The sequence below is a fragment of the Chanodichthys erythropterus genome, chromosome 7 (genome assembly GCF_024489055.1).
Source record: "Chanodichthys erythropterus isolate Z2021 chromosome 7, ASM2448905v1, whole genome shotgun sequence".
NCBI lineage: Eukaryota > Metazoa > Chordata > Actinopteri > Cypriniformes > Xenocyprididae > Chanodichthys > Chanodichthys erythropterus.
Window position 1 is genome coordinate 7,363,558 of NC_090227.1, and position 27,986 is coordinate 7,391,543.

The 27,986-nt window shown below is 39.7% G+C and overlaps 2 protein-coding genes across 14 annotated transcripts; one reads left to right on the forward strand and one right to left on the reverse strand.

Annotated features, from left to right (window-relative positions):
* Positions 1 to 366: 366 nt before the first annotated feature.
* LOC137023094 (F-box only protein 40) lies at positions 367 to 12,443 on the reverse strand. 13 transcript variants are annotated; one of them, XR_010895466.1, is made up of 9 exons: positions 12,234 to 12,313; positions 11,863 to 11,899; positions 9,899 to 11,740; positions 7,584 to 7,787; positions 7,231 to 7,267; positions 5,792 to 5,828; positions 2,950 to 3,040; positions 1,641 to 1,717; positions 367 to 1,051 (listed from the first exon to the last, which is right to left on the reverse strand). XR_010895466.1 is itself a non-coding variant. In XM_067389733.1 (7 exons), the coding sequence occupies exons 1-5, from the start codon at positions 12,257 to 12,259 to the stop codon at positions 7,233 to 7,235; spliced, it is 2,100 nt and encodes a 699-aa protein (XP_067245834.1). In that variant the 5' UTR covers positions 12,260 to 12,313; the 3' UTR covers positions 367 to 1,051; positions 5,792 to 5,828; positions 7,231 to 7,232. The 13 variants fall into 13 exon arrangements, 11 of the variants coding, with proteins under 11 accessions (XP_067245834.1, XP_067245829.1, XP_067245833.1 ...); XR_010895467.1 differs by lacking the exon at positions 1,641 to 1,717; XM_067389733.1 differs by lacking the exons at positions 1,641 to 1,717; positions 2,950 to 3,040 and having other exon boundaries at positions 7,628 to 7,787.
* Positions 4,608 to 7,569, forward strand: ttc36 (tetratricopeptide repeat domain 36). The gene is made up of 3 exons (XM_067389736.1): positions 4,608 to 4,726; positions 5,065 to 5,253; positions 6,280 to 7,569. Exons 1-3 carry the CDS (start codon positions 4,621 to 4,623, stop codon positions 6,546 to 6,548), a joined length of 564 nt encoding a protein of 187 aa, XP_067245837.1. The 5' UTR covers positions 4,608 to 4,620; the 3' UTR covers positions 6,549 to 7,569.
* Positions 12,444 to 27,986: the final 15,543 nt, after the last annotated feature.

A 27,986-nucleotide genomic window follows, 5' to 3' on the forward strand; every position in this document is an offset into this window, starting at 1 on the left:
CAGTTTCACATTTTTCCTGGTATACACTATGAGTTTCACTCTCTTTCATGTAATTACTTTCAGCTACATTAAGATTGTGTCCTGCCACCAGCTGTGTTGCATGTTTGGCACTGCTAATATTATGCAAATGTATAAATTAATCGTCATTGTCCTTAGCAGGAGCTCTTTTGTGTTTTCAGTTTGTCATGCTGGGCTGAGAAATGCAGGGGATTAAAGACTGACATCTTTAATCATTATATATGTAGCTTATGTACTGTATATAAGCTATAGTACAGGGGAGATCAGAGCTAATTATCACACTTTTTATTCCAGTGGACATTTCATCATTAATATCTTGACTTCAAAAGGCAATTGAACATTTCCGCCATTATTACAGGAAAAAAGAGATGTGACACACACAGCATGTGACATAATTTGGGTTATTATATATAAAGAGCAATTTATCACATTGTGAACCTGCCAACGGCTTTTCAGCTAAATTTAAACAGCAAACCAATTATAGCATTCAAAAATGTAAAATGTACTGAAAAAAAAAAAAAAAAAAAAACATAATACAAATGTCAAAAAACCTTTTAAGCCTATTTTTTTTTTCTATCAGTTTCCATCCCTTTGAATGGAAATGCATTATTGTAGTTCATTTTAACTATGGTGTACTGTCAGAATAGTTTTATATAATTCTTGTTAAAATACATGAAAGGCTTATAGATCATTAAATGTGCATTTATTTTTAAAGACCCCCACAAATTTTTATTTTTTTTTTTTCCAATTTGTGAGACATTTAAAATGAAGACAATTTTATTTGTCTTATGAAGAACAGTCTTATGGACAGTATCTGCCTCTAATAGACAGAAGCTGGTCTACTTTTAATAAGAGATTGAATCTTCCAGGATTTGCTATGTAAATGCATGCTAATTTATGCACGAGTGATGTGCAGATGTTAGGCAGATCAGATGTAGAGGGGCAAAGGGACGTGATTTCTGTTCCATGTTCATTTGTCATCATCAGTGTTTTTCACAAGGTAGCCAGGGAGTGATCTGATCCAACAATCCCTCTGAAAAAGAATGGGGTATAACAGCAAACATACACGTTGAGCTCAAATATTTCCATTGAACTACACTTGAGAAATCACATTGTTTGTCCTCCAGTGTAAGTACTGTACTAAATTAGTTGTTGTTAATCAAAGATGTATGACTATATACATGTGTGGAGAGTATAATTACAGAAAAAGGCATTATGATTTAATATCCATAATACAAATGCGTTCAGATTAGCATGGCTTTTTTGCTGAGAGTTGCATTTTGTGCTTGACTTATTACCTCAGCTATTTCATATTAGTTATTTATAGGATGCAGCAAATGGTTTGGAAACTCTGGCCTTTTGCAAAGATTTACATAAACAGGGTAATTTACAAAAAAAAAAAAAATCTGATGACTAATCTGAAGTGTTTATATAATGAATGTGATGGTCATTTAGAATTCAACGTCAGGACAGAAGGTAAGGCACTATTAGACACTTTACAACATTTTCCTTTTTCTTGCAATTTAGTATTTGCATTTATAAAATCAGCAAAACAGTTAAAACCTTTGTATTAAAATATATAACCATATAAAGAAGTACTAATGGTGATCAAGCAATCCTACCGGACTCATGTGGGAATGTACAGTCATGTCCAAATATGAAAAGGTATCTGCTGCCCTCATTTGGCTTTGAGAGAAAACTACAGGTGAAGGCAATAATCAGATACATGGGCAGTGGGCAATGTTTCAACCAAAAAGAGAGTCAGAATAAGGAATATTAAACCTTATTCTCACATATAATTTTGAAGAATGTTAGCAACTTAAAATTTGACCATTCAAAGAAATCAAATGAGTCTAAAGTTGTCCTCCAAGACCAAACATTGTCAACATTGTCAAATACAGTTACCTACACTGTAAAAAATTACTGTGATTTTAACAGTAAAAGACTGTAAAAATGCTGTGGTGAAAAACTGTTAATTGGTTTACAGAAAGTTTCCGTACTATATACGGTGAATAACTGTAATAGATCTAACGGTACATTTAATGTAATTTTACGGTAAAATACCGTTAAATTCACAGTTTTTGAAAGTGAAAAATAACAATTCATTGTAAAATTTACAGTGAAAAAACGTAAATTGACATTCCCACAATTCCCTGCGTGACACTTCACATTTGAAATATTTTCGTTGAAATAACTCTGTTTCTTCTTAGTTTTTCTCATTTTTTTTTCTAATCAGTTATGTACATTAGGGTTTTATGTTACATCTAATGTTGTTAAATTAATGTTTATTGCATTTTTAAATCTATATGTTAGTATTGTCCTCCTCAGCTTGTGGAAAAGCTGCTTGTGATGAACTTTGATTCATCATGTGACTCTTATCACCACTGTGTTTGGTGACTGTCAGTGTATTATAAAGATACAAAACAGATATTATTACTTCATTAGGTTGGTAAATTAACATTATATCAGTTAATGAAATATGTTATTTTACCGTAAAATTTTACTGGGATTTTTTTTTACAGTGTACTGAAATCCAATGTTAAATATACATTTAAAATGTAAAATTCACATGTAACTCCGTAAGTATGTTTACGGTTTGATGTCATTTATACAGTATTGTTCTGGTAACCACAGCTGCCGGTATTTTTCCGTAGAAACAACGGGATTTTTTTTACAGTGTACTGTTGTGCCCCAGTAGAATATTACTGATAAATGTGTGCCTAATGATGGGGATTGCTGTATATTGACCCTAATCATTTCCCCTTATAACATGTTGTTTGTTTCTATCAGTGGTTTAGAATCAGAAGTGATTTGCAAATTAATCATTATTAATATAATTGGTTAAATGGGCTTGCAAAAAGATTTTAAATTGTCTGAAAATGGGATAATTTATAAGACGGAAAACAAAAATAGGGTTGAATATTTACTTACAATCTATTGTATGAATCAAATGTCTTCTATTGTTCATGTGTTGATGATGAAACTTTTTATTGCATGTTCAGCTTGAACACCACACTGTGTACTGCAGGTAAAGACAATTTATATATTCAAAACAGTAACAAAAATGAGTATCAAAATATGGGGACACTTTTTAGGAGGCCTGTGTAACAGAACTTATGAAAGGCTAAACATGCTTCAAACTAAGGTCCCTAATATCATATTTCAGTGAACACAATGCAAGTCAACACGATAAAACTATACTGGTTATTGACATTCCAACAGGAGGCAACTATATAATTCAACTATCCATTTTCTAAACCGCTGGATGCTTTAGTCTGTTAATTGAATGGTTTTTAGATCGAATGTAGGTCCTCAGTGCCATCAAGTGTGCAAAAATGCTGAAGGGTAAACATGTTAAATACAACAAATATTGTAAAGGTAAATGGAAGTCTGAAAATAACAATGCACCGTTATATGTAGATGAGTAATATACAGTAATAAAGCACAATTTTAAATCAATATACTCAAATGACTATATGAAACTACTCTAAAAACCCACATTTTTGTTTTTGTGGACAAGCTTACATGAAATCTGGCCAAAAACAGGAGCAATCTCATTGCACACTGAGCCACAATAAGCACACCAAGTCAACGCTGGACCAGTACTATGCCATGTCAGCATGGTCTGTGTAAGCACACATATTTCACATAGTGGGCCCTATATAACACCCAATGTCTCCTGGCCTTCCTAAATAGACCTACACATTATAGAGACCTAATACCAGAACACAAAAAGAGGTTTACCTAGACCAGATTTGCCAAATGATAATTGTGTGGAAAAACACATTAACTGCATGTGACTAGCAAAATTAGCACAGTATCACTTTTTCATAACAATAAATCAGTATATTTACCAATCAGCTAATAGTTGACAAATATGTGCATTTGTTTATATGTTTAATACCAGGTGAGGGAACACATTAAAGTTAAATAAAAATGAGAACACGGAGGAAGAGCAACTGTTCTTCTTCCACAGTATCTGTATTGTCTGTCTGAGAGCAGCAGGCAGCGCCCCCTATAGGTTTACATTCCAAGGAAAAGCAATCAATTACTCCCATAGACCATATTAAAGAGGTACATAATCAAAGAATCATCAGTTTCACACATTTACCCAAGTTAGTAGCATGCAATACTTCATTTATATTGATTAAACCAAGCTGTTGGTTGATATTCTCCTCTTTATGTTAGCATTCTCTACAGGACATTGCCTGTACTGTTGAGGACCATCCTCATCTTCCCTGTCTTTAAAAAATAAAAATAAAAAAATAAATAGACGAGTTCTTTTTTTTTTTTTTTTTTGCAGTTCACATAAGTAGTCCATCAGTTTTACAAATTATTTTCTTATATTGTCAGTTTGAAGTAAAGTCTGTAGGTGCAACACACAAAGACTTAGAGCAGTATGCATGTCAGGCTTTTATATCCTTAACATCCCACAGACATAATCAAACACAGACCATCTCAAAGTCCTGCTTCCACCCCCTCTTCTGATTGGCTAGTGTGGAGTGCTGGAGAGTGTTTTGCAGGGAACTCCTCTTTTCCTATAAAAAATGCAATCCATTTAAAAATCCTCATTTTGGATTTTAGTCCACTCTCCGGGAGGAAATGGCATCAGCTCATGACAAAGCAGTTTTACAGGCCATCTTCAACCCTACCAGCCCTTTTGGAGATATTCCTGGATTAAATCAAGAAGATGATCTTACAGATGATGGTAAGATGAAGATCCATAATCATATTACAGTTTCTGTAACTAATGATGATGAACAACAGTCTCTCACTTAATTGCTTAATGTTACATTACTAAAGATAGATAGATAGATAGATAGATAGATAGATAGATAGATAGATAGATAGATAGATAGATAGATAGATAGATAGATAGATAGATAGATAGATAGATAGATAGATAGATAGATAGATAGATAGATAGATAGATAGATAGATTGATTTACTTTTGGACTTAAATCACTTCTTTTTACTTCAATTGCTATACAGATGTGTTCTCAGTGTGAACACTTCTATGTATTTCTTTCATTTCTGTCTGTCTAGACAGTGCTTTTGACCCAGAGCTAGTGAAACAGGTGAAAGATCTGGAACTGCAGGGAGTTTCGGCTGCTGAGTCTGGAGACCTGCCCGCTGCTCTTCAGCATTTTAACCAGGCCATCAAGATCCTGCCTCAAAGGGCTTCTGCCTACAACAACCGAGCCCAGACCAAACGCCTGCAGGGAGACTCTAAAGGTGAGACGTCTCTTCTTATCTCAGCTAGAATCGGCTGGAAAGTTTTCCAACTTTAATTTCTGCATTTTTTTTTTTTTTTTAATTCAGCATCATGGAAGTACATTCTATGTACACCAGTGGCAGAAAAACAACTTTTATTCCTGTTCACACAAATCATGATTAGCCTACAGAGTGAGATTATCGATTAATTAAGACTTATTTTCATGCAGTTCCATGCACAATATGTTATGACCTCAAAACACTTTTTATGGTGCATGATTTGTAGTCTAATACAATATGAGATTTGCATGACCTAACTAACTCCATATGCATAGCTTTTCTGACATAGTAAACTTGCTTGAGTCTCGTGAAAAGCGAGTCACGATAAAATAGTTCAAAGACATAAGCCAGCTAAAAGGGCATGGTTGCTTCAACAAATGTCTGTTTATCTCACATTTACCACTATCGCTTAGGTTTAGAGTGGGGGTTTAGTGCATTCTTAAAAATAAATGTTCTTTACTGACATTGATAGATCCAAATTATGTCATTAATTACTCACCCTCATGTCGTTCCACACTCACAAGACCTTCGTTCATCTTCGAAACACAAATTAAGATATTTTTGATAAAATGTGATAGCTCAGTAAGGCCTGCATCACCAGCAATAACACTCCCTTTTTCAAATGTCCAGAAAGCTACTAAAAACATATTTAAAACAGTTCATGTGACTACAGTGGTTAAACTTTAATATTATAAAGTGACAAGAATACTTTTTGTGTGGCAAAAATAACAAAATAGAGGCTTTATTCCACAATATCTAGTGATGGGTGATTTCAAAACACTGCTTCATGAAGCTTCGAAGCTTTATGAATCTTTTGTTTTGAATCAGTGGTTCAGAGCGCCAAAATCCCATGATTTCAGTAAACAAGGCTTTGTTACGTTATAAGTGTTTGAAACTTCAATAGTTCACGTGACTCTGACAGTTTAATACACGCTCTGAACCACTGATTTGTTGATTTTGACACTGATTTTGACTTGTTGATCTCAGGTGCAATTGAAGATCTGGAGATAGCCATCTCTCTCAGCAGCGGCACTGGGCGATCGGCCTGCCAGGCTCTGGTCCAGCATGGGCTCCTTCTTAGGTTGTCGGGTCGTGATGAGGAGGCTCGGGTGGACTTTGAGAGAGCAGCAGCCCTAGGCAGCGAGTTTGCCAGACAGCAGGCTGTGATCTTGAACCCCTATGCTGCCCTATGTAACCGCATGCTGTCAGAGGTCATAAATAAACTACGCAACCCAGACGTGTCAGAGATGCAATAGAGATTGAGTAATATACTTATAAATATATTCATTGTGTTAAAACAAAGGCATTTACTTATTAATTTTGTATTTTAACTGGTTTTCAGAAGTGAATAAAGTCATTTTTTTCAAGCCACTGTCACTTTGGGGGATGTGGGGAATGCAAAAAATAAAAATATATCTGTGTTTATCTTTCTGATCTTTGCAACACCTAAAATTATAAAAATAAATGTTTATAATGAATATACAATTATTCTCTAAACAAATAAAAGCCAGTTATAACAAAATAAAGTATTAAGTAAAGTATTAAATAAAGTAAATATTTAAGATCACTAATCAAATAAGTAAATGTTTGAGATTGATCATTTGATTCTTCTCAAATCATGCTGAAGAAGATGATCAGATTGGTATCATTTTACAATAAGGTTTCATTTGTTAACCTTAGTCAACAAAATTGTACTTGTCATCTAATAATAACTATTATTTGTAACGAAAAAAAAAAAAGTATTAAATTCAAAATAAAATAATTTTAACTACTCCACTGTAAATGCATTTATAGTATTATAGCTATTTTGAAGCCTTTATGACAGTGTATTTTTCAACCAGTAGAGGTCAGCAAAGATCTGTCAAAATAGTCCACCAGAGAGACAAAAAAAAAAAAAAAGAAAGGGGAAAAAGAGGAAATCCTGCTTAATTTACTCACCCTCATGTTGTTCCAGACTTGTATGGCTTTGTTTGTTCTGTGGAACACAAAAGAAGATATTTTGAAGAATGCTGGTAACCAAACAGTTTTGTTACCACTGACTTCTATTTTATAGATAATGGTAATGATAATAATAATAATTTCCCAAATTATCTTCTTTGACATGAGTGTGAAAGTAAATGATGACAACTTTCTTTCTTTTTTTTTTTTTTTTTTTGAGCGAACTATCCCTTTAAAATGTAACATTGGCTATAGCAATTTTATCTAGAAGATATTTGACAGTGCTTGTAGCATGCTTTTATGTTAAATGTCCACAGCTTTTGCCACACGGCCGTCTGTTATTCTCTGTATGCCTTGACAGTAGTGAGGACACTGTTGACTAGAGTCTGGAACTCTCCTCTTCTCTCCTGGAGATCTGTCATGCCGGGTAACGCCACAGGTTCACTTCGGATCTCCTTCTGGTAGAAAGGACAGACCTTCAGGTGCTCTGCCATAGGGGGCATGTCGTCAAAGACCCATTTATCCACTGGAGAGAACAGACTGCTAAACTCCCATGCCTACATGGAGATGAGAATGGTCCAATATAAATCAGTTTCAGTAAGGATTTGTAATTACTGAAAACTATGGTCCTACAAATATTTGGACACTGAAGCATAACTTATGTCATTGCATTAAAAATTAAAATCAAACCAAATGGCATTTATTCAAGCATAACATTCCACTTTTTTAAATGATAAAACTTTGGTACTGTACAAAATTAAATGGATGCCAGTCACACAACTTTAGGTAATGTTGTTTCTTATTGAAATTACTAAAGGGCTAAATATATCTATGCTCTTGTCCAGTGCATTTCATGAATTTATCATTATGGTGATCGGTATTTCTGAGTGCTGTTCTCATTTGCTTTTATCAGTGCAGGCTACACCCTTACTGGTTAAATGTTAAGATCAGTTACTTCCCAAACAATGAGCTATGAGAGAGACAGACCACCTGTCATCTAAAAGCAAACTTTTAACAGTGTATAGCTGACTGACATGCAGTCAGAGAGGGTAAAATGACCCATGTACGCTCTCTCTGCTGCTCTCTGACCCACATACCTCAGAGAACAGATAACAGAGCACCAACGTACTTAGAATGTCTATCATGCCCTGCAACACCGCTAATGTTCCTGAAATAAAATTAGACAGGGATGGAAAGATTTTGATTGTGACTGAGCACATGATATTGAGGCTTATGTGAATCTTTTTTATGAATAATTGAATGAATAATACAATATTAAACAATACTGATAATAATATGATTTCCTCCCATAAGCTATAATATAGCATTCACCCAGCAATGCTTTAGTTTCTTTCTATCTATCTATCTATTACTTATATGACCTTCAGGGTCATAGGGCTGGAGCCTATCCCAGTTTCTTTAGGCCAGAGCACCCTGGACAGATGGCCAGTCAATCACAGGGCTCTCACACACAATTTTTTAATTCTCCAATTCACCTAACCTGCATGTCTTTGGACTGGGGTAACATGGGGAGAACATGCAAACTCCACACAGAAAGGATTTTGTGGACTCCTCGCTCAGCCGGGGCTCGAACCGGGGAATTTCTTGATTTGAGGCAACTTTAGTTTAAGGTTATAAAATAAAATCTAAAATGAACATTCCTGGAATGTACTTTGAACTGGTTCCCAAAATAATAACCAAAGTGGAACCATGCACTAAGGTTTGGGGAACGTTCTGTGTTGTTGGGTTTATGGTGTTTTTATTAACATTAACAGTTGTGCTTAAAGGCTTAGTTCACCCAAAAATGAAAATTATCCCATGATTTACTCACCCTCAAGCAGTCCTAGGTGTATATGACTGTCATCTTTCAGATGAACACAATCGGAGATATACTTTTAAAAAAATCCAAGCTTTATAATGGTAGTGCATGGGGAACGTAATTTTGAAGCACAAAATAATCCATCCATCCATCCATCCATCATAAAAATAATCCACACAGCTCCAGGGGGTTAATAAAGGCCTTCTGAAGTGAAGCGATGGGTTTTTGTAAGAAAAATTATCCATATATATAAACTAAAATAACTAGCTTCCAGCAGACGATCATATATACTGTGCATAAGTCGACTTGCAACACAAGAGTAACTCCCGATGCGATGTATGACGTAGGAGGTAGCTTAGACACCTCTCGTGGTTTAGGGCTTATATCAAAATCCTCTGACATTTCTCTTTAAAATTTTTCATTTTAGACTTCTAAATTGTGACTAGTGATTTCTCTATCCTCTGCTCTTCCACATGTGCTGACCCAACGCATGACACACTGACATTCATTAACATTCATTACCATTATAAAGCTTGGAAGAGCCAGGATATTTTTAAATAAATCTCAGATTGTGTTTGTCTGAAAGAAGAAAGTCATTATCCACCTAGGATGGCTTGAAGGTGAGTAAATCATTGGACAATTTTCATTTTTGGGTGAACTATCCATTTAAATTGTCACTGAATGTGGCAAAAACGCAGCTTAAAGATTATTTTGTGTTCCACACGAAAAATATCAGCATGCAGGTTTGGAAAATAATTACAGAGAATATTTTTTTTTTTTTTAATGCCTTTGAACTCTTCTTAGCATTAGTTGTAAAGTGTTGACTGATGATATGAGCAAGGCATTTACCTTTTTTCGGGCCCTCCAGGTGAATCCACCATGAGAAAATGTCTTTTTCTCCCATTTGAGGTACACCATACCCTTTTGCTGAAGAACAGTGCTGCACACCTCCCTCATTAACTGGGAAACTTGAGATAGACGACCCAAAGTCACACTATCCAGAAAACTCACTATGTGTTGTAAGATCTCAAAAGGAAGCCTGCTCAGAGAATCCAAATTCCTTGCTCGTTTGCGATCACTGTTAGCGATTCTTACTCCTTTGTAAAGTGACGCTGTCACCTCTGGCCGTAAGATAAAAGTGCTAAGATCTGTATCATAGCTCACGGTAGCCTGATATTTAGATGGTCGAAATTGCTTCTGGCTAAAGGTGCAACCAAGGTAAGCCAGTGGGCACCGCTGTAAAAACCAGCCAGCAAGACATGACTGAATGTCTCCATGCACGTTCCTAAAGTGCCAGGGGTATTCATCACGCCTGAAGGCATGACAGCACAGGTAAGTAAAGGCTGAGCAGGATTTGTTGTGTCTCCTAGTCACACATTCGGTCTGAATCTGCACATGTAGGCTTTGCGGTTGGTCCTCAACAACATCGGCCAAAGATGCATCACTGTTGAATGGAGCAGAATGAAAGTCATAGGTCTGGTTGCCAATGTCAACATATAGCCCGTCGGTTCCAACAGTCTCACATATCTGATGACCTTTCAGTTCTCTTTCTAGTGCACACAGCAGTGTGGCTTCTACCTCATTCGCCTTTGGGAGCTCTTCAATAGCAATGCCTAAATCAGATGTGTCCACATTCTGGTGTGTCTTCTTAACTATTTGTGATGGATCCTTGAGGTGGCTACGCTTGGCTCTGTAGCTTTTTGGAACGTTGAAAGAGCGTACAGTTTGAACTTCAATGGGCTCTAAATTACCATAGACAAAATCTTTCTCTTTAGGTGTGCAAGCAGGCAGCTGACCAAAGTTGATAAGCATGCATCCGTTGTGCACCATATACATATTGTACTCAGCCACGTTGACTTCTTTGAGTCTATCAAGAACGCCATCTTGCCAAGGGGCTAAACCTGCTATGGCAATATCATCGTGGGAATTCTGAGGGGTCACTCTTGGGTCTTCCTTGTCCTTAATCGAACAACTTTTGTCCTCTAAATTCTTCACAGTTTGATTGCATCCTTCCTTCTCCTTCGCAAACATTTTCTCCCACATCCCGTAGTTCTCCAAGCAGGCCACATTTTTACTCTTAGCAAGGGCCAGCCTCTCCTCTTGTGTTAGTTCTTGTACTTCTTCCCCATTAAGACTATTCTCCAACATCTCTTCCGGGTTTAAGTTCAGAGACTCCCAGCGCTCTGGATCAACACCTCCTACAGCACCATCCAGTGGGACTTCAGGCTCCTCCGTCTTCTCTATCAACTCAGGGAAGAGTGTCTTCATCTGAATTGAGCTAAACAGAAGCTTCTGGTCTCTAAGGGCCATAGCAAGGTCTATCTGACTCATGTAGTTTGGATCCTGGAGGGCATTTCTGTAGAAGCCGGTATCTGCCTCGTTCACAGGCCATCGGTTCCATTCCAGGGTACAGGTGATCACACTGGCAGGACACACTTCTAGGTGCTTGGCAAGTCTTTGACGGGTCATGGTCATGGGACAGCCATAGCCAGAGTTGAGGCAGGGTACGGTTTCCTTAGGGCAGAGAAGACGATGCTCATCCTCTTTACAAAGATGGAAGGCTGCACCGCAGTTCAGCTGGCAGGAAATGAAGGCACAGGAATTTGAGATGTCTATGGGAATCTTGCAGTGCTGGTTATAACATTTTTCACAGTGTGAATGAAGACCAGAGTTGGTGGTCCTATTCTTGCCCTGAAAATGACATTCCAAAACATGTATTTGTGGCCAACAAGATTATTGTATATTCCATTATTTAATACATAACATTTGTTTGAAAGCAGAAGTGCATGACAACTTTGAAACTCGAAGCTTACCATCACTGTTGATATTTCTTGTGTTTGAAAATAGACTCTGAAATGAGACAAGGGAATAAACGCTGAAAGGAAACAAGTCTTTGAAATATTCCAGTGTTGCTATTGTCTAGACTATTATTGACTTGTCTTTTGAGACTAGACACAACATAAGACCTCATAAAAAGACAATTCTCAGAATACGCCGAATAAATGTTTAGACATCAGACAATGCTTTCCAGAAGAGTGAGCAAAACCTAAACATTTGTTTTACTTAGATGAGCTATTTGACCATAAAAAATAGTAGAACTCCTAAGAAAACCTTTTATAAAGACCATGCACCTTCAGACACTGCATTAGACAACCTTTGAATTTAAAACAGCAAACAGGCTTACCCATTGTTATAACAATACATGTGCATAAATAAAGTATTATTCACTGAGAGAGACCAGTAAAACACTCCTAGACGTCTTTGTCATGGTTAAGGGTCTCAAGCATAAATACAGGTCAGTTTCACTTACCCCTGGCTCCCCTGACGATGCTAGCACAACTTGTGTTTGTTTAAATGGATCTGTGTGGAAATAAATACCTCTGCTCTGTTCAGCTGTTATAAATAGACAAACAGGCAAGTCAGACTAAGCATTTGAGAAACAAGGTTGCATTACATCACACACAATCACTGTCATTTGTATATTGTGCTAACTGATTGTCAGGAATGATCAATAGCTCTGAATTACCACTTAAAAATGAGGAAATAGTTGTTTATTTAACAATTGAGTTTTGTATTGTGAGTAAATGTGACTGGATTGATAAAAATAGGCTAATGTTGTTCTATAAATAGCTAATCTATTCAAAGAAAAATAAATCAATGCCTTTGCAATATGCATTCTTCTGAGCAATATGTTGCTTAATTATAAAACACAAAATAATGATCTTAATAAACATACCGTCCACTAGGTGTCAGTACAGCCCTTTGATTTAGATTGTGGAACATTACAGGATACATTTTTAGCTTGAAGATATTGCTTGTGTTAATGCTTATGAACTGATATAGAAACTAACAGGAAGCATTAGAATGTAAGGAACACACCATTTTTTCTGACCATTTTTCAGCACAGTATAAATACATTTTTATTTATTTAACTCACATTAGTTTATGCTAATTTGTCCAGTTTCCCTTTTTACCCTTTTTCTTTATTTGATTTGTTTTTATAATTTCAATGCTTTTAAAAATTATGTCAGAAAACAAGCTGTGTCTAAATAACAATGACCTTATTAGCAACCTTGGAATATAAAACCAAATTAATCAGATGTCGGCTCTGAAGTGAAGTCAGTTGGTAAAATTTGCTGATGCCTCAATGAAATTTTTGGTCGATGAGTTTTTCACTTTCATTTAACCTAAAGAAGAAAAAAAGGCACATGAACACAGGTGTTTATGATCATATAAATTTAGCCCATCAACAACAAATCTGCATCCAGTCTCATGCTATTAATGTCAAAAAGTAATTAAAGCCACCTTGCAATGATGTCTTTACTGCTAATACTACTTAATTAGGAAAGGGATTTTATAGGTTCCCCCGGGACATGAAACTTTGTCTAATTTTGCTACATTAATGAAGAAAGTTTAAATCAGGACAAAATGAGTGAAATTGAAAACGAGGCATTATAGTAAAGCTGTTTTTACAACCAGACAGACTAATAACAGATTAGAGCACCAGCTACAGCCGCAAAAGGAAGACGTGACCGCAGGTCAGCGCATCAAATGGAAAAACATCATTCTCATTAAGGTCGGGATGCGCTGAATGTCAGATGCAGCTCAATGAAAGAGAAGTGTACGATTTGTAATACCTCTTCTTTCAAGTAATATTATGACAGTGATGCACTCAGGGGGTCAGTGTCTGACTGGTTTGGACCATACTAGTAAATGTCATATGGGCAAAACATATCTTTCGACTTTGATTGATAGCTTTGTAGGCTATTGGAAACAAAAAATAATGGATACAATGTATACCAGGAAATCCTTTATATTACAGTAATTGCTTCAAAGCATTCACGGAACATTCAGAGAACATCCAGCTCTCGTGTTTTCAGGACTGATAGCCTTTCGACTGCCATTTGAGATTAATGGAAATGCTACCTCTTTCTCCATGTTTATTAGAACTCCTTGGGTGCAGCCATATTGTATCCTTTCTGACTTTTAAAAATAATAATTTTGGAGGTGGATAATCAGGTTTGTGTTGAAAAGTAACATTTAAATGTTGGAACTTTTCAACTTAACACTTTTACTAATAAAAACTGACACGTCACTTTTTTGCACTGTCTTTGCTTTCAGGCTGCCAATGAGATGAACTTTCATATCACAGATTGACAAAAAGGCAACCAAATGTCACCTAGCTACAAACTGATGAAGATAATTCAGCATCAGCGTTGGTGATAGAACAGTGTGTGTGTGTTTTGGAGTGTGTGTACACTTGTTCTTGTGTGAGTGTGTTTGCTGTTATGGAGCTAAGAGATAAGAGGCCTGTTCCTGATAAGAGAACTGAACAGACTTCTGGGAGATGGCACATGTGGTTCACTTTGGCCGACTGATGGAAACATGGTCTATTTAACACACCCCATTTATCCTTGCTCCATATTTCACCTTCGGCTTTATGCCAGTCGCAGCAGTGCACCTTGGTAATCTTTTCTTGTTTGGAATGAATTATAGTGTGTATGTTTTGAAAGGTGTGGAAGGAAGGCTTCATCTGTTTATTCTCTTTGCATCCTACCTTGGTTTGTGGACCCGTATGCACTGAATTTGAAAAGTATGAAGACACTTCACGTGGACGCACAACTCTGAGCCAAATTCACCTTTGCATCCATTGTCAGCTCTTTATATTCCAACCTTTTATAGCAGACATATGGATGCCTCAAACTAATTTCAAATGGATTTTCTTTCATCTGTGAAACAAGTAAATTTGCGTACTTTCACAGTGAGTGAATGACTGTATTGCTTCTGATGACAAACTGTGAGCATCAACCATGTCCCTTATTATAGCATTTTCTATACTCACGATTCAAAAAGTGCCCTGACATTTCTTGCCTTAGATGTTAAAGCTTGAATAACTGATATTAGCCTGAAGTCTCTTGCAATATACAATTACAATCTTTAAATTCTGTCCCCAGTTCGACTAATGTTCTGAGAGGAATGGCCCTGTGTACCACACTGCAAGAATGCAGCCCATAGCCCACTCTGCAAAATTATATGATTCTTAGATGTTTCGTGGCACATTTAAATTGAAATATCCAGGGAGTGGCGCTAAAAGCATGTTCAGTTTTGTCTAAAACAGATGAAAGAATCTGGCACTGTTTCATCACGTTGGTTATTGTACGCATCTCGGCAGTTCGGAAATAAAATGTCAGGTGAATGCTCCTAAAATGCTCTGTTTCTTTTGAAAATAACCAGTGTTGGAGGGTAACTAGATAGATGTAATGGCATTGCATAATTTAATGACAAAATACAGTTTCAGTTACTGAGAAAAATGGGCAATTAAATTACAGTTACTTCAAAATGAAAATGTTAACGATTACAAAGGGGGTTACATCTGAATACTTTCTCTAAAAATCTGTTACAGTATATGATCATGCTATTCATGGCTATTAAACCATTTAAGTACCATAAGATAAGAACTTAAAATATGTACTGAAGTGTCTGTCAATCTCCTGTCTGTAATGGCAGGAACACATAAAGCCAACGCCGACGAACTAGTGGCGACGAAAGCAGACTGCGGGGTTGGCTCACGTCAGCTTTAATGTAATAAACGTTATAATATTTATTGAAGTAATGAATGATTTTGAAAGTCTGACAATAATCAGTATTGAGTACTACTATAAGGTTAACCCTGCCTGGTTTAAATGTTTGAAACGTGAATGGTGAAAGTATTAGTTTTCAAATTATGCTTTGAGGTCATTTTGTGCAAGGAAGTATGTGAAAACCAGTCTTTATTATTCGATAAACTGGCCCTTTAATCATAACAATTTGTGGGTATTTTACTGCCACAAATGTGAATTTTAGCCACTTCCGGCTTGATTCTGGTGTTGTTTTCCCACAGTCTTGTGTCAAACAGCATTTGGCTGAGTTCTGGTGTGAGTCTGGCCCTCCAAAAGTAACAGAAGGCAAAATGTATCTGTTTGGCTGAGTCCTGGCTTAAGTTTGGTCAGCAAAGGTTCTATGGCAAGAATGTAGTTAAAGCAGAACTCAGTAAGATTTGCAAAACTCCCCCTACAGGTTCCTTCAGTGAATCACACTGTCGTAAATACTCCAAGTGCAGCTCTGGACTACAACGACTACAACGCTCACCAGCGCAGTAGTTTTGCAAATACAGTACAAGAAATCTCGATGGAGGTGGGTAATTTTCGAAATTGTCTTATAAAGTCATTATACATACATTGTTTTGAATTACCGTAAAGCATTTTGTCACTCTCGCGTGAACGTGAACATGAGGCGAGATTGTGTCGGGTCGGCGCAGCTCAACTCGCAAGTTTTCTGGCGTAGACGTGCCAGAGGGGGGTTAGTGCTTGCCTCAAACACACCAGTACAAGTCAATTAACTATCGTAAGGACTTAGAAAACTATGTATGAAGGTAAAAAAGTTACTTAGTTCTGCTTTAACAGTAAAATATGTAAGAAATGTGTGTAGAAGTTCATTTTAATGTTATACATCATTATAGAGTTAAAGGATTAGATCACCTCTGAATGAAAATTTCCTGATAATTTACTCACCCCCATGTCATCCAAGATGTTCACGTCTTTCTTTCTTCAGTCAAAAAGAAATTAAGGCTTTTGAGGAAAACATTCCAGGATTCTTCTCCATATAGTGGACTTCAGTGGGGTTCACCGGGTGGAAGGTCCAAATTGCAGTTTCAATGCAGCTTCAAAGCACCCTAAGCTATCTCAGACGAGAAATAAGGGTCTTTCTAGCCAAATTAGTCATTTTCAAAAAAAATAAAACATAAAAATGTATATACTTTTTAACCCCAAATGCTCATCTTGCACTAGCTCTGCGATCCGCACGCATGACGTAATCACGTTACAAATATCATACGTGACAGGCGGAAGTAGGCATGTGACGGTATCAAATTTTCATGTTGCGATTTATTTGATGAAGCTTTTATCACGGTATATGGTATTATCACTATATTAAAATAAGTTGCAAAACTATTTTTGTCATAGTTTAACAGGATTAAGAACACTTTTTGTAATAAAACAAAACAACTCTGACTGAAATTTTCAAACAGATTAAAATGCAAAAGAATTAGGCTATAAAGAACAACAGATAACACTTTACTCTATTTAATGCATTAACTAAGATTGAGCAATAGCTACATTTGTTACAGAAAGTGTTATTTTTAGAAACACAACTGATCATTGTTAGTTTTATCTCAGGTCCATTAAAGAAGTTATTTTGATTTCAGTAATGTTATTAAATAGTAACTAAGAAATTAACATTAATTAATAATAATTAATACTTTATAAGTATTTTGATTGTCAGTTTAGTCATAATGAATTAACATGTTAACTAATGAAGCTGTATGTTTTCAAAGTTTTTACTGAACAATAACAAATAATCAGAACATTTCTAATTATTAGGGCATGCTGTAGTCCAAATTAAAATATAAAAATGTTTAGGTTTGAAAATAAATATCCTTTTAAGTCTTTTTTAAGTATTCAGTATTTGGTTCTGTGATGAACAACACTGAGATTACAAAAAAATGAATGGCTGTTTGAAGCATTTTAAAAACTTCACTAGCTCAGTTACTTTGTTTGCACGGTTTCCGTGGTAACCGCTGCACGCTGCTGTTCCATCAGCGCCCTCTGCTGTCGGAGAGTGAACGCGCACTTTCATTCAGCTCGTCTCCTTCACTGGTCCCGCCATGTGCTTCTAGTGCACGTTGGGATTGTTTACATCTGAGCGCGTGTACTTTTGACGCAGAATACAGCGGTGTTGTGCATTTTATATGATTGATAGGTAAAGTATTCTTAATTGCCTTATAAAAAAATAATAATTGGTAGTAAATTATTACTTACGGTATTCTGAAGTGCCGACGTTTACAATATCATGCATATTCATTATCGCGATTTATCGCATTACCAAATATCAGCAGAAGTCTAGGCGGAAGTGATCCAGAGTCTACAAAGTGAACGTGCAAAGACTAGCCCAAACGGCCTTTACACAAAAAAAAAAAAAAAAAAGGTAAAACAACGATATCAGACGATTTTTCACCCTACCATGGTATTTCCGCCTAAGTCACATGTGACCTTTCAACGTAATGCATGGCATCTTATGACCCTTGACCCTTATTCCTCGTCTCAGATCACCTAGAGCCCTTTGAAACTGCAATGAAACTGCAATTTGGACTTGAACCCCAGTGAAATCCACTATATGGAGAAGAATCCTGGAATGTTTTCCTCAAAAACCTTCATTTATTTTCGACTGAAGAAAGAAAGATATGAACATCTTGGATGACATGGGCTGAGTAAATTGTCAGGACATTTTTATTCAGAAGTGAACTAATCCTTTAATTCTGCCAAAATAAATTGAAAAAATTAAAACCACTTCAAAATATTTATTAATTCAAATCAAAAGCAATTGTAACCATGCTGAATTATGTTCTCACTTTCTGTGGAAATTTATGCTCATATACCCTTAACATCACATAACAGTGTAGATCTTGCTATGATTGTTACAGATCCCTTGTTTCCCTGGACTCCATATCCCATGATCCTCCTGTTTCTACACCTGCACTCACTTCCCTCGTCAGCTCCTCATCATCACAGATCACCTGCACCTGGACTCTATCATCTGCACTCCCTTTATATGGCACTCACTCCCTTCACTCCTTGTCTGTTCTTAATGTTGTAATGTGTGTTTATGCTTCGGCTCCGTGTTGGATCATTAAAATACCCATCATTGTGGATTTCCGTATCTGCCTCATCTCTATTGCATACAGCACCGTAACAGAAGAACAGACCTATACCGCTGGATATCCACAAACCAAAAGATGGGATTGTTCCTGATTCCTGTGGCTCCAGCTCCCCCACAGCCTCTCACTCCGACATCAGCGGCTGACCAGCTCGTCAGCCTCTTCCAGGTGGGTCGTTCGCTGGAGAGGTATGTGGAGGAGTTTGTTGAGTTGGCTTATTTGACAGATTGGTCAGATGCTCATTTGATCGCCCTGTTTTTGGATGGACTGGACGAGGACACCATCCGTTTTTCTGAACCTGACGATTATGTTTCCTTAGCTGATGCTATAAATTTAGTTTTGTATTTAAATTGCTCCAAATTCTTTATCCAAGAGGTTCAGGATGTTAAGTGTTCCTCTCGTCCAGTCCTTCCAAAAACACGGGCAGCCTGGCCAGTCTGCCAAGCTCCGTCCTCCTCCTCATACCCCTCCAGTGAACTTCCTGCCTGCCCCATGCTGGACCCACATTCCTCTATTGGGCCCAGAAAGCGGAGGAGGAGGAAAGCCGCTCCAGTCTCTCCAGAGCCCGCTCCAGCCTCTCCAGAGCCCGCTCCAGCCTCTCCAGAGCCCGCTCCAGCCTCTCCAGAGCCCGCTCCAGCCTCTCCAGAGCCCGCTCCAGCCTCTCCAGAGCCCGCTCCAGCCTCTCCAGAGCCCGCTCCAGCCTCTCCAGAGCCCGCTCCAGCCTCTCCAGAGCCCGCTCCAGCCTCTCCAGAGCCCGCTCCAGCCTCTCCAGAGCCCGCTCCAGCCTCTCCAGAGCCCGCTCCAGTCTCTCCAGAGCCCGCTCCAGTCTCTCCAGAGCCAGCTCCAGTCTCTCCAGAGCCCGCTCCAGTCTCTCCAGAGCCCGCTCCAGTCTCTCCAGAGCCCGCTCCAGTCTCTCCAGAGCCCGCTCCAGTCTCTCCAGAGCCCGCTCCAGTCTCTCCAGAGCCCGCTCCAGTCTCTCCAGAGCCCGCTCCAGTCTCTCCAGAGCCCGCTCCAGTCTCTCCAGAGCCCGCTCCAGTCTCTCCAGAGCCCGCTCCAGTCTCTCCAGAGCCCGCTCCAGTCTCTCCAGAGCCCGCTCCAGTCTCTCCAGAGCCCGCTCCAGTCTCTCCAGAGCCCGCTCCAGTCTCTCCAGAGCCCGCTCCAGTCTCTCCAGAGCCCGCTCCAGTCTCTCCAGAGCCCGCTCCAGTCTCTCCAGAGCCCGCTCCAGTCTCTCAGAGCCCGCTCCAGTCTCTCCAGAGCCCGCTCCAGTCTCTCCAGAGCCCGCTCCAGTCTCTCCAGAGCCCGCTCCAGTCTCTCCAGAGCCCGCTCCAGTCTCTCCAGAGCCCGCTCCAGTCTCTCCAGAGCCCGCTCCAGTCTCTCCAGAGCCCGCTCCAGTCTCTCCAGAGCCCGCTCCAGTCTCTCCAGAGCCCGCTCCAGTCTCTCCAGAGCCCGCTCCAGTCTCTCCAGAGCCCGCTCCAGTCTCTCCAGAGCCCGCTCCAGTCTCTCCAGAGCCCGCTCCAGTCTCTCCAGAGCCCGCTCCAGTCTCTCCAGAGCCCGCTCCAGTCTCTCCAGAGCCCGCTCCAGTCTCTCCAGAGCCCGCTCCAGTCTCTCCAGAGCCCGCTCCAGTCTCTCCAGAGCCCGCTCCAGTCTCTCCAGAGCCCGCTCCAGTCTCTCCAGAGCCCGCTCCAGTCTCTCCAGAGCCCGCTCCAGTCTCTCCAGAGCCCGCTCCAGTCTCTCCAGAGCCCGCTCCAGTCTCTCCAGAGCCCGCTCCAGTCTCTCCAGAGCCCGCTCCAGTCTCTCCAGAGCCCGCTCCAGTCTCTCCAGAGCCCGCTCCAGTCTCTCCAGAGCCCGCTCCAGTCTCTCCAGAGCCCGCTCCAGTCTCTCCAGAGCCCGCTCCAGTCTCTCCAGAGCCCGCTCCAGTCTCTCCAGAGCCCGCTCCAGTCTCTCCAGAGCCCGCTCCAGTCTCTCCAGAGCCCGCTCCAGTCCCCACAGAGCCAGCTCCAGTGCCTGTGGGGATCTTAATTGTATTTGAGGGAATGAACTGGCCCTCAGCTCCAGCCGCCGCCTACGAGCCCTCAGCTCCAGCCGCCGCCTACGAGCCCTCAGCTCCAGCCGCCGCCTACGAGCCCTCAGCTCCAGCCGCCGCCTACGAGCCCTCAGCTCCAGCCGCCGCCTACGAGCCCTCAGCTCCAGCCGCCGCCTACGAGCCCTCAGCTCCAGCCGCCGCCTACGAGCCCTCAGCTCCAGCCGCCGCCTACGAGCCCTCAGCTCCAGCCGCCGCCTACGAGCCCTCAGCTCCAGCCGCCGCCTACGAGCCCTCAGCTCCAGCCGCCGCCGCCGAGCCCGCCGCTCCAGCCGCCGCCGCCGAGCCAAGTTCTCCAGTCTCCGCCGCCGAGCCAAGTTCTCCAGTCTCCGCCGCCGAGCCAAGTTCTCCAGTCTCCGCCGCCGAGCCAAGTTCTCCAGTCTCCGCCGCCGAGCCAAGTTCTCCAGTCTCCGCCGCCGAGCCAAGTTCTCCAGTCTCCGCCGCCGAGCCAAGTTCTCCAGTCTCCGCCGCCGAGCCAAGTTCTCCAGTCTCCGCCGCCGAGCCAAGTTCTCCAGTCTCCGCCGCCCTAAAGCCCACTCCTGCCCACAGAAACAATCCCTTCCTCAGACTTTTAAAGACTTGCCTTAAATTCCCCATGTATTTTTTGGGGGGGGGCCTAGTACCCGTTCCGGTACCTGTGGGTGGGGAACTCCTGGGCGGGGGTTCGGAAGCGCCAGAGCCCACCAGGGCTCCTGACCCTCCATGGCAGCCCGCTGCACCTGACCCTCCATGGCAGCCCGCTGCACCTGACCCGCCGTGGCAGCCCGCTGCACCTGACCCTCCGTGGCAACCCGCTGCACCTGACCCGCCGTGGCAGCCCGCTGCACCTGACCCTCCGTGGCAACCCGCTGCACCTGACCCGCCGTGGCAGCCCGCTGCACCTGACCCTCCGTGGCAGCCCGCTGCACCTGACCCTCCATGGCAACCCGCTGCACCTGACCCGCCATGGCAGCCTGCTGCACCTGACCCTCCATGGCAACCCGCTGCACCTGACCCGCCATGGCAGTCCGCTGCACCTGACCCGCCATGGCTGCCCACGGCTCCAGACCCGCCATGGCTACCCACGGCTCCAGACCCACTATGGCTGTCCACGGCTCAAGACCTGCCATGGTTCATGGATCCGCCCTGGAGACCTCCGTTCCTGTCCGCTCCTCTCCCTGCACCTGCATGAGATCTCCAGGGCGCCCGCCCCCCCCTCCCGGTGTCTCCATCTACGGCGCGAGGTCGCGCCTACCGGGAGGGGGGAGTACTGTTACAGATCCCTTGTTTCCCTGGACTCCATATCCCATGATCCTCCTGTTTCTACACCTGCACTCACTTCCCTCGTCAGCTCCTCATCATCACAGATCACCTGCACCTGGACTCTATCATCTGCACTCCCTTTATATGGCACTCACTCCCTTCACTCCTTGTCTGTTCTTAATGTTGTAATGTGTGTTTATGCTTCGGCTCCGTGTTGGATCATTAAAATACCCATCATTGTGGATTTCCGTATCTGCCTCATCTCTATTGCATACAGCACCGTAACAATGATACTGTACCAAAACTAATTATGTTTGGAATAAAAGCAAATATGTGGGCGACTGTATCTTTATATTATGTCTCCAGTTAAAGACAGCAACACCTACAGACTCTGCTTTGCTTTATCTGCTTTTTGATCTCTTAGTAACAAAATTTATTTTACTATATAAACTTAATCCTATATTAAATGTTTAGCATTTTACAACAATTATTTTTGAGAGTTTCTAAATTATTAAGTCAAAGTGAGTCGGACAGATTAAAAATTAGTATATGCCTTCAACAGGCATAAGACAATATAGGGTCATTCTGTGCCAACTCAACCAGAAATCCCTGGCTAAAAAAAAATCATTTTGATCTTTTTTCATTTTGATCTTAAGAAATACATGAAGAAGAAAGCCAAAATATGAAATGTCATGAATACAAATTTACTGAGTATTCCACTGTTTTGTAGAGGGAGGTCAAAATGACAATTTTCACCTGAGATTTGGAGCCAAATTAGAGGGTTGTAAAAATGCCTTTAGAAAGATGGAAGCATCATCATTTTATTATTATTATTATTATTATTGTTATTATTATTATTTTTTATTTTTTTTACACAGAAATTGGTAGGTCTGTTGTTTAAATCTGTTTTCTCTAGCAGTCTTTGTTACATTATATGTCAACAGTGACAGTTCAAAAATGGGAAAAAACACTTCTAGTGTTTTTTGCCCGAAGTTTCCATGCCTGTAACTCAAGTTGTGTTAATATAATTTTAGATTGTTGTTCTATGAAACTTTTCTGTTTGAATCTTAATTTTTAAGGCCCTGTATGATTCAATCCCGGGGACACTGGGATATCCATGTGGTAACATGCAGTTACGATACTGCATGTTGAACTCTCTTGGTAGATTCAGAAGCTCTTAAAATGAACAAAATCCCTGTTTCCAAATAACCCTGAAACTGATTTGAATATAGATTCTTATAAATACACTTTTGAGGGCAAGTTGATGTGCCTCAACTTGACCATTTCAGTGGATTTTTGGCACTCAGAGAGCAATTGTTTTAATTGAGGGAAAAGAGATAAATTTCTAGTTTCAACATTATTTATTCTTCAGACATTGCCCTTTAAATGCAGTAAGTATCAACTGTATGTGTAATGGAGGCCAGCTAGTAGTCACTGTGCGAGTAAACGACTGACGCTAGGGGTTGCAGCCTTTAGCCTCCTTTTTAGAGTGTCCAACTCCCACACCAGAAACCCAGGTTCGAGGTGCGCACAGAGCAGGGTGAGTAGGACCTGGGTGAGGGGTTACATGTGCAAAGTGAACTACATTTGTTTTTTTTTTGTTTGTTTTTTTTGTTTTTTTTGACAATTTAAAATGAAAAATAACTGAACTAAAATTCATCAAACTGAACATGGAGCCACACTGGGAGCCACATATCTATGGGACTGAGCCATATAGGGCCTTAAATGAAGATTTCAGTAGAAAAGATTGTTAAAGGGGACCTATTATGCAAAATTCACTTTTTGCATGGTGTTTGGCTATAAATGTGTGTTGGCAGTGTGTGTACACAACCACACTATAATGATAAAAAAATTTTGAATCCCCATAAATCATAAGCAGTGTCTCAGAACAAGCCGTTTCCAGATCCCTGGCAATGTGACGTCACTTTAGCCACAGGCCCTGCCCACAGTGTTGACAGACACTGCCGTTTTTAACATAGACCCGCCCTGAGCCTTTTTACAACCTATGCCCTGAGCAAGTTCACATGCAGCGAGTTCACAGTCCACCATTGCTGTTCTGTAGCTGGATGGATTAATCCACATAGCTCTCTCCATTTACTCCCTAAATCTGAGCTGCTGAAGATGAGGTGGATTCATTTTGTTTTTTTAAAGAAAATGCTCCCTAGACTCTACTGAAATTTGTTTATTTCTGCGTGAATCATTTCACACCAAACTGCATTGTGAACGAATGTCAATACAAAGGGACAATACAAAACAGAGGTTGTGCTAAAAATGTGTTACTCAAGGATAGATCAGTAACTGTTCATGATCCAGCTTACAGCCTCCAGAGTGATACTGGATACGGCAGTAATGAAGGTGAGAGCATTTTATTACAGTTCATCAGAGTTGATTTATGGATATACAGTTTACCAGTTTATTAAGCACCACCCGAAAAGGCATAAGGTCTTTATATATTTGTTTACTGTTAGTTGTAATGAGTGTTTCTGTTACTTCGCTGTGTATCTTGATTATAATGCAAGGGAGAGAGAGAGAGAGTTTATGGATAATATTTTAATGCACACTTGCAGTGTTTTATTAAGCACTTACAGTGATTTTCTAGAGTGAAAATGGACGCTTCATCTTTTGTGTCAAGTACAATAAACGCTATAAAACTCATTGGTAAAGTCTAACTGGGTCCAGTACAACAGGCTTGTACTAATATAGTGGATAAAAACACGAAGACAATAAAAGTTATAACCGTAGTTAAACCAAACTATTCCTGTTCTATCTCCATGCAGCATATATTCACAGTTTCTGACATTATAGTGCGTCCTGACACTGAAATGGCACATTTTTGCTCAACCCCAAAAAATTTAACATGCTATAAAAAATTATATTTGAGCTAAAACTTCACTTACATGCTCTGGGGACATCAGAGACTGATTTTACATCTTGTAAAAGGGGGCATAATAGGTCCCCTTTAGAACCATAATCTAAAATTATACTGAGATATCTTTAATACTTTTTGAGTGACAAGCAAGCAAAATTCGGAAAAACAATATTTCTGGCACTCAGATTATGCAATTGTGTTGATAGAAAAACAGATACATTTCTAATTTCAACATTTAGTTTGTTTTTTGTCCTGTCTGTTTACATTCATTTTTTTTTTTTTTTTTTTTTTCTGTAAAACTACAATACAATGATATAGGCTCTTCTTCAAACAGTTAATGCAGTCTTTCTATCATTTTAATACATACATCTTTTTTGAGTATTGCTGGATTTAAAGGTGCAATGTGTAAATTTTAGGAGGATCTAAATGCAATATAATATACATGTTTTCAGTAGCATATAAAGATGTTACATTATGAACCGTTATGTTTTTATTACCTTAGAATGAGCCATTTCTATCTACAGACAGCGTGGGTCCCCTACATGTTAAGTTGCGAGAACAAATGGAAATGGATCACATTTAATTGTGTATAAAATTACACATTTTACGTTTTGGCATTTGTTTTATGTGCTACCGCATTTATCATATTCACATTGTCACAAATGGGGATTCAAAATAGAATTATTTTTTTTTCCTTTGTAATGAGTTTGATAGAATTCTTGCAATTAATTTATTTTGGCAACTAATTGAATGTTAAACATTTAATGTTTAGTTTTTCAGTTTTTGAAACGGATCTTACAATATAGGTTTAAGAAAAAAAAAAAAATGTCAAGTGATCTATTCCACCACTACCTCAATTACAATTAAGTATAATCAATTCAGTTGAGTTGTAGGCACTAAAACAGTCCAGTACTTTATAATTGAACTCATTTTTTTATGTGAGAATAATAAAGATTTCTCTGCCACCCTAGACTGGTTGCTAGCCCCTTCCTGGCCACCCCTATGAAAATATCCTGGTTCTGCCACTCTCAAAATGCATCTCTCATTTTGAATTCAAGTATACAGTAGAGCGTTAACCTTTATCCTTCGAAAGACTTTTAATGTGTCAAATACTTCTGACAAGAGTGAAGAGCTGTCATTTTATGTATGCTGGGATTGTGTCTGGTCTTGAATCTGCAGGGTGTTTTGTGGGTGTATGGTGTCTGGTGTCTGCTCCAGGTTCTGGAGGGTAGTTTGTCAGCAGCTATAGCACAGAAGGGCACACCAGCATCCAGATGGCTGCACTGAGTAAACTCTTCTGCTCTCACACTTAAACTAGATGAAAGTTGAATTTGACAGGATTTTTTACTTTTTCTTCTTTCAAAAGCATGTTTGTTGAGAGCTCAGATTTACTTTAAACATGATGGTTTTATATAATTTTTGAAAAGAAAAAAAAATGTAATGTACTGTACATGTAAGTACTCATATTAATCATTATTTATAAAGAAGAAGACAAATTGTGGCGGCAGACAAAATATTGCACACATATATTTACGTGTGTGTGTGTGTGTGTCTTGCGGTGTACAAACATATTCAAACCCCCTCACTTTTTTTCATATGTTGTTATGTTGCTGTCTTATGTTAACCTACTTCAAATTACTTTTTTTCACATCGACTTACACTCCATACACTCCATAAAACACGATGACAAAGCAAACAACAGATCTGAGACAACTTCGCAAATTTATTAAAAAGGAAAAACTGAAATAAATACATAGCATATGTATCAAATCCTTAACTCAGTACTTAGATAAAGTACATCAAGTCTTTTTGGGTATGAGGTGACATGCTTTTGCTGGTGATTTTCTGCCATTTTTCTCCTCAGATCCTCTCAAGCTCTGTCAGGTTGGATAGGGGTCATCAGCGGACAGACATTTTCAGGTTTCTCCAGAGATGTTTGATTGGGTTCAACCCCAGGCTCTGGCTGGGCCACTCAAGGACATTCACTGAGTTGTCCATAAGCCACACTTGCATTGTCTTAACTGTGTGCTCAGGGTCATTGTCCTTTTGGAAGGTGACCCTTCTGCCCAGTCTGAGGTTCTGAATGTTCTGAACTTGGTTTTCATTAAGAATATCAGTATATTTTGCTGCATTGAGCTTTGCTATACTTTCCTATACTTCCTATACTCTCCTATACTATTGTGCAGGTGATGAGCAGTGCCTGGTTTCCTCCATACATGACGTTTCGAGTTGGAACTGAGATTCATCAGACTGGTCACTCTGCCATAAAGCCCAGATAAGTGCAGCGTTGCAGTGGTGTATGTCCTTCTGTAAGTTTCTCACAACTCCATATATGATAATGGAGCTCAGCCATAGTGACCATAAGCTTCTTGGTCATCACTCTAACCATTGATGGCTCAGTTTGACCAAAAGGAGTCCAGTTTGGCTATGGAAAGAGTCCTGGTCCAAACTTCTTCCATTAAGGATTATGGAGGCTACATGCTTCTGTGAACCTTCAACACAGTGTTTTTTTTTTTTTTTTGTATTCTTCACCCCATGTAATCTTGACACAATCCTGTCTATGAGCTCTACAGGCAATTCCTTTGACCACAGGGCTTGTTTTTTTTCTCTGATACATAGGCATCAAGCAGCAAGCACCCACAGAAAAATGAATACTTTCGCAAGCCACCGCGTACATTTTTTAAATAAATAAATAACTCCAGAAAATAATGTGAATTCACACATAGGATCCAGTGCATACAAACATAAAAACAACATCGTTTTAAGAGCCGACACTCAAATGCATTTCACACCAGCTATGAAGTGAACAGAGAGTAATTTTCTTTCCACATAAGAACCTCAAAGAGCTGAATATATGCAGCTTCCAGTCTTTTTAGCCTCTGTGATATGAGATCATCAAAGGTGTTTGTTTCCCAGACATGTTTTGATGAGTTCCATCGGTCTTGTGTGATGTTTTGTGATGTTTTAGCCAGAATAATGAAAACCTTTTTATATT

Excerpts from the sequence above, each read along its gene's own strand:
- LOC137023094 (XM_067389728.1), bottom strand. The coding sequence starts at position 12,259 with ATGCACATGTATTGTTATAACAATGG. Across the intron at positions 11,741-11,862 it reads AAGAAATATCAACAGTGATG|GGCAAGAATAGGACCACCAA; the intron begins GTAAGCTTCGAG and ends TGTCATTTTCAG. Across the intron at positions 7,788-9,898 it reads CCTGGAGGGCCCGAAAAAAG|GCATGGGAGTTTAGCAGTCT; the intron begins GTAAATGCCTTG and ends ATCTCCATGTAG.
- ttc36 (XM_067389736.1), top strand. The coding sequence starts at position 4,621 with ATGGCATCAGCTCATGACAAAGCAGTTTTACAGGCCATCTTCAACCCT. Across the intron at positions 4,727-5,064 it reads AGATGATCTTACAGATGATG|ACAGTGCTTTTGACCCAGAG; the intron begins GTAAGATGAAGA and ends CTGTCTGTCTAG. Across the intron at positions 5,254-6,279 it reads CCTGCAGGGAGACTCTAAAG|GTGCAATTGAAGATCTGGAG; the intron begins GTGAGACGTCTC and ends TGTTGATCTCAG.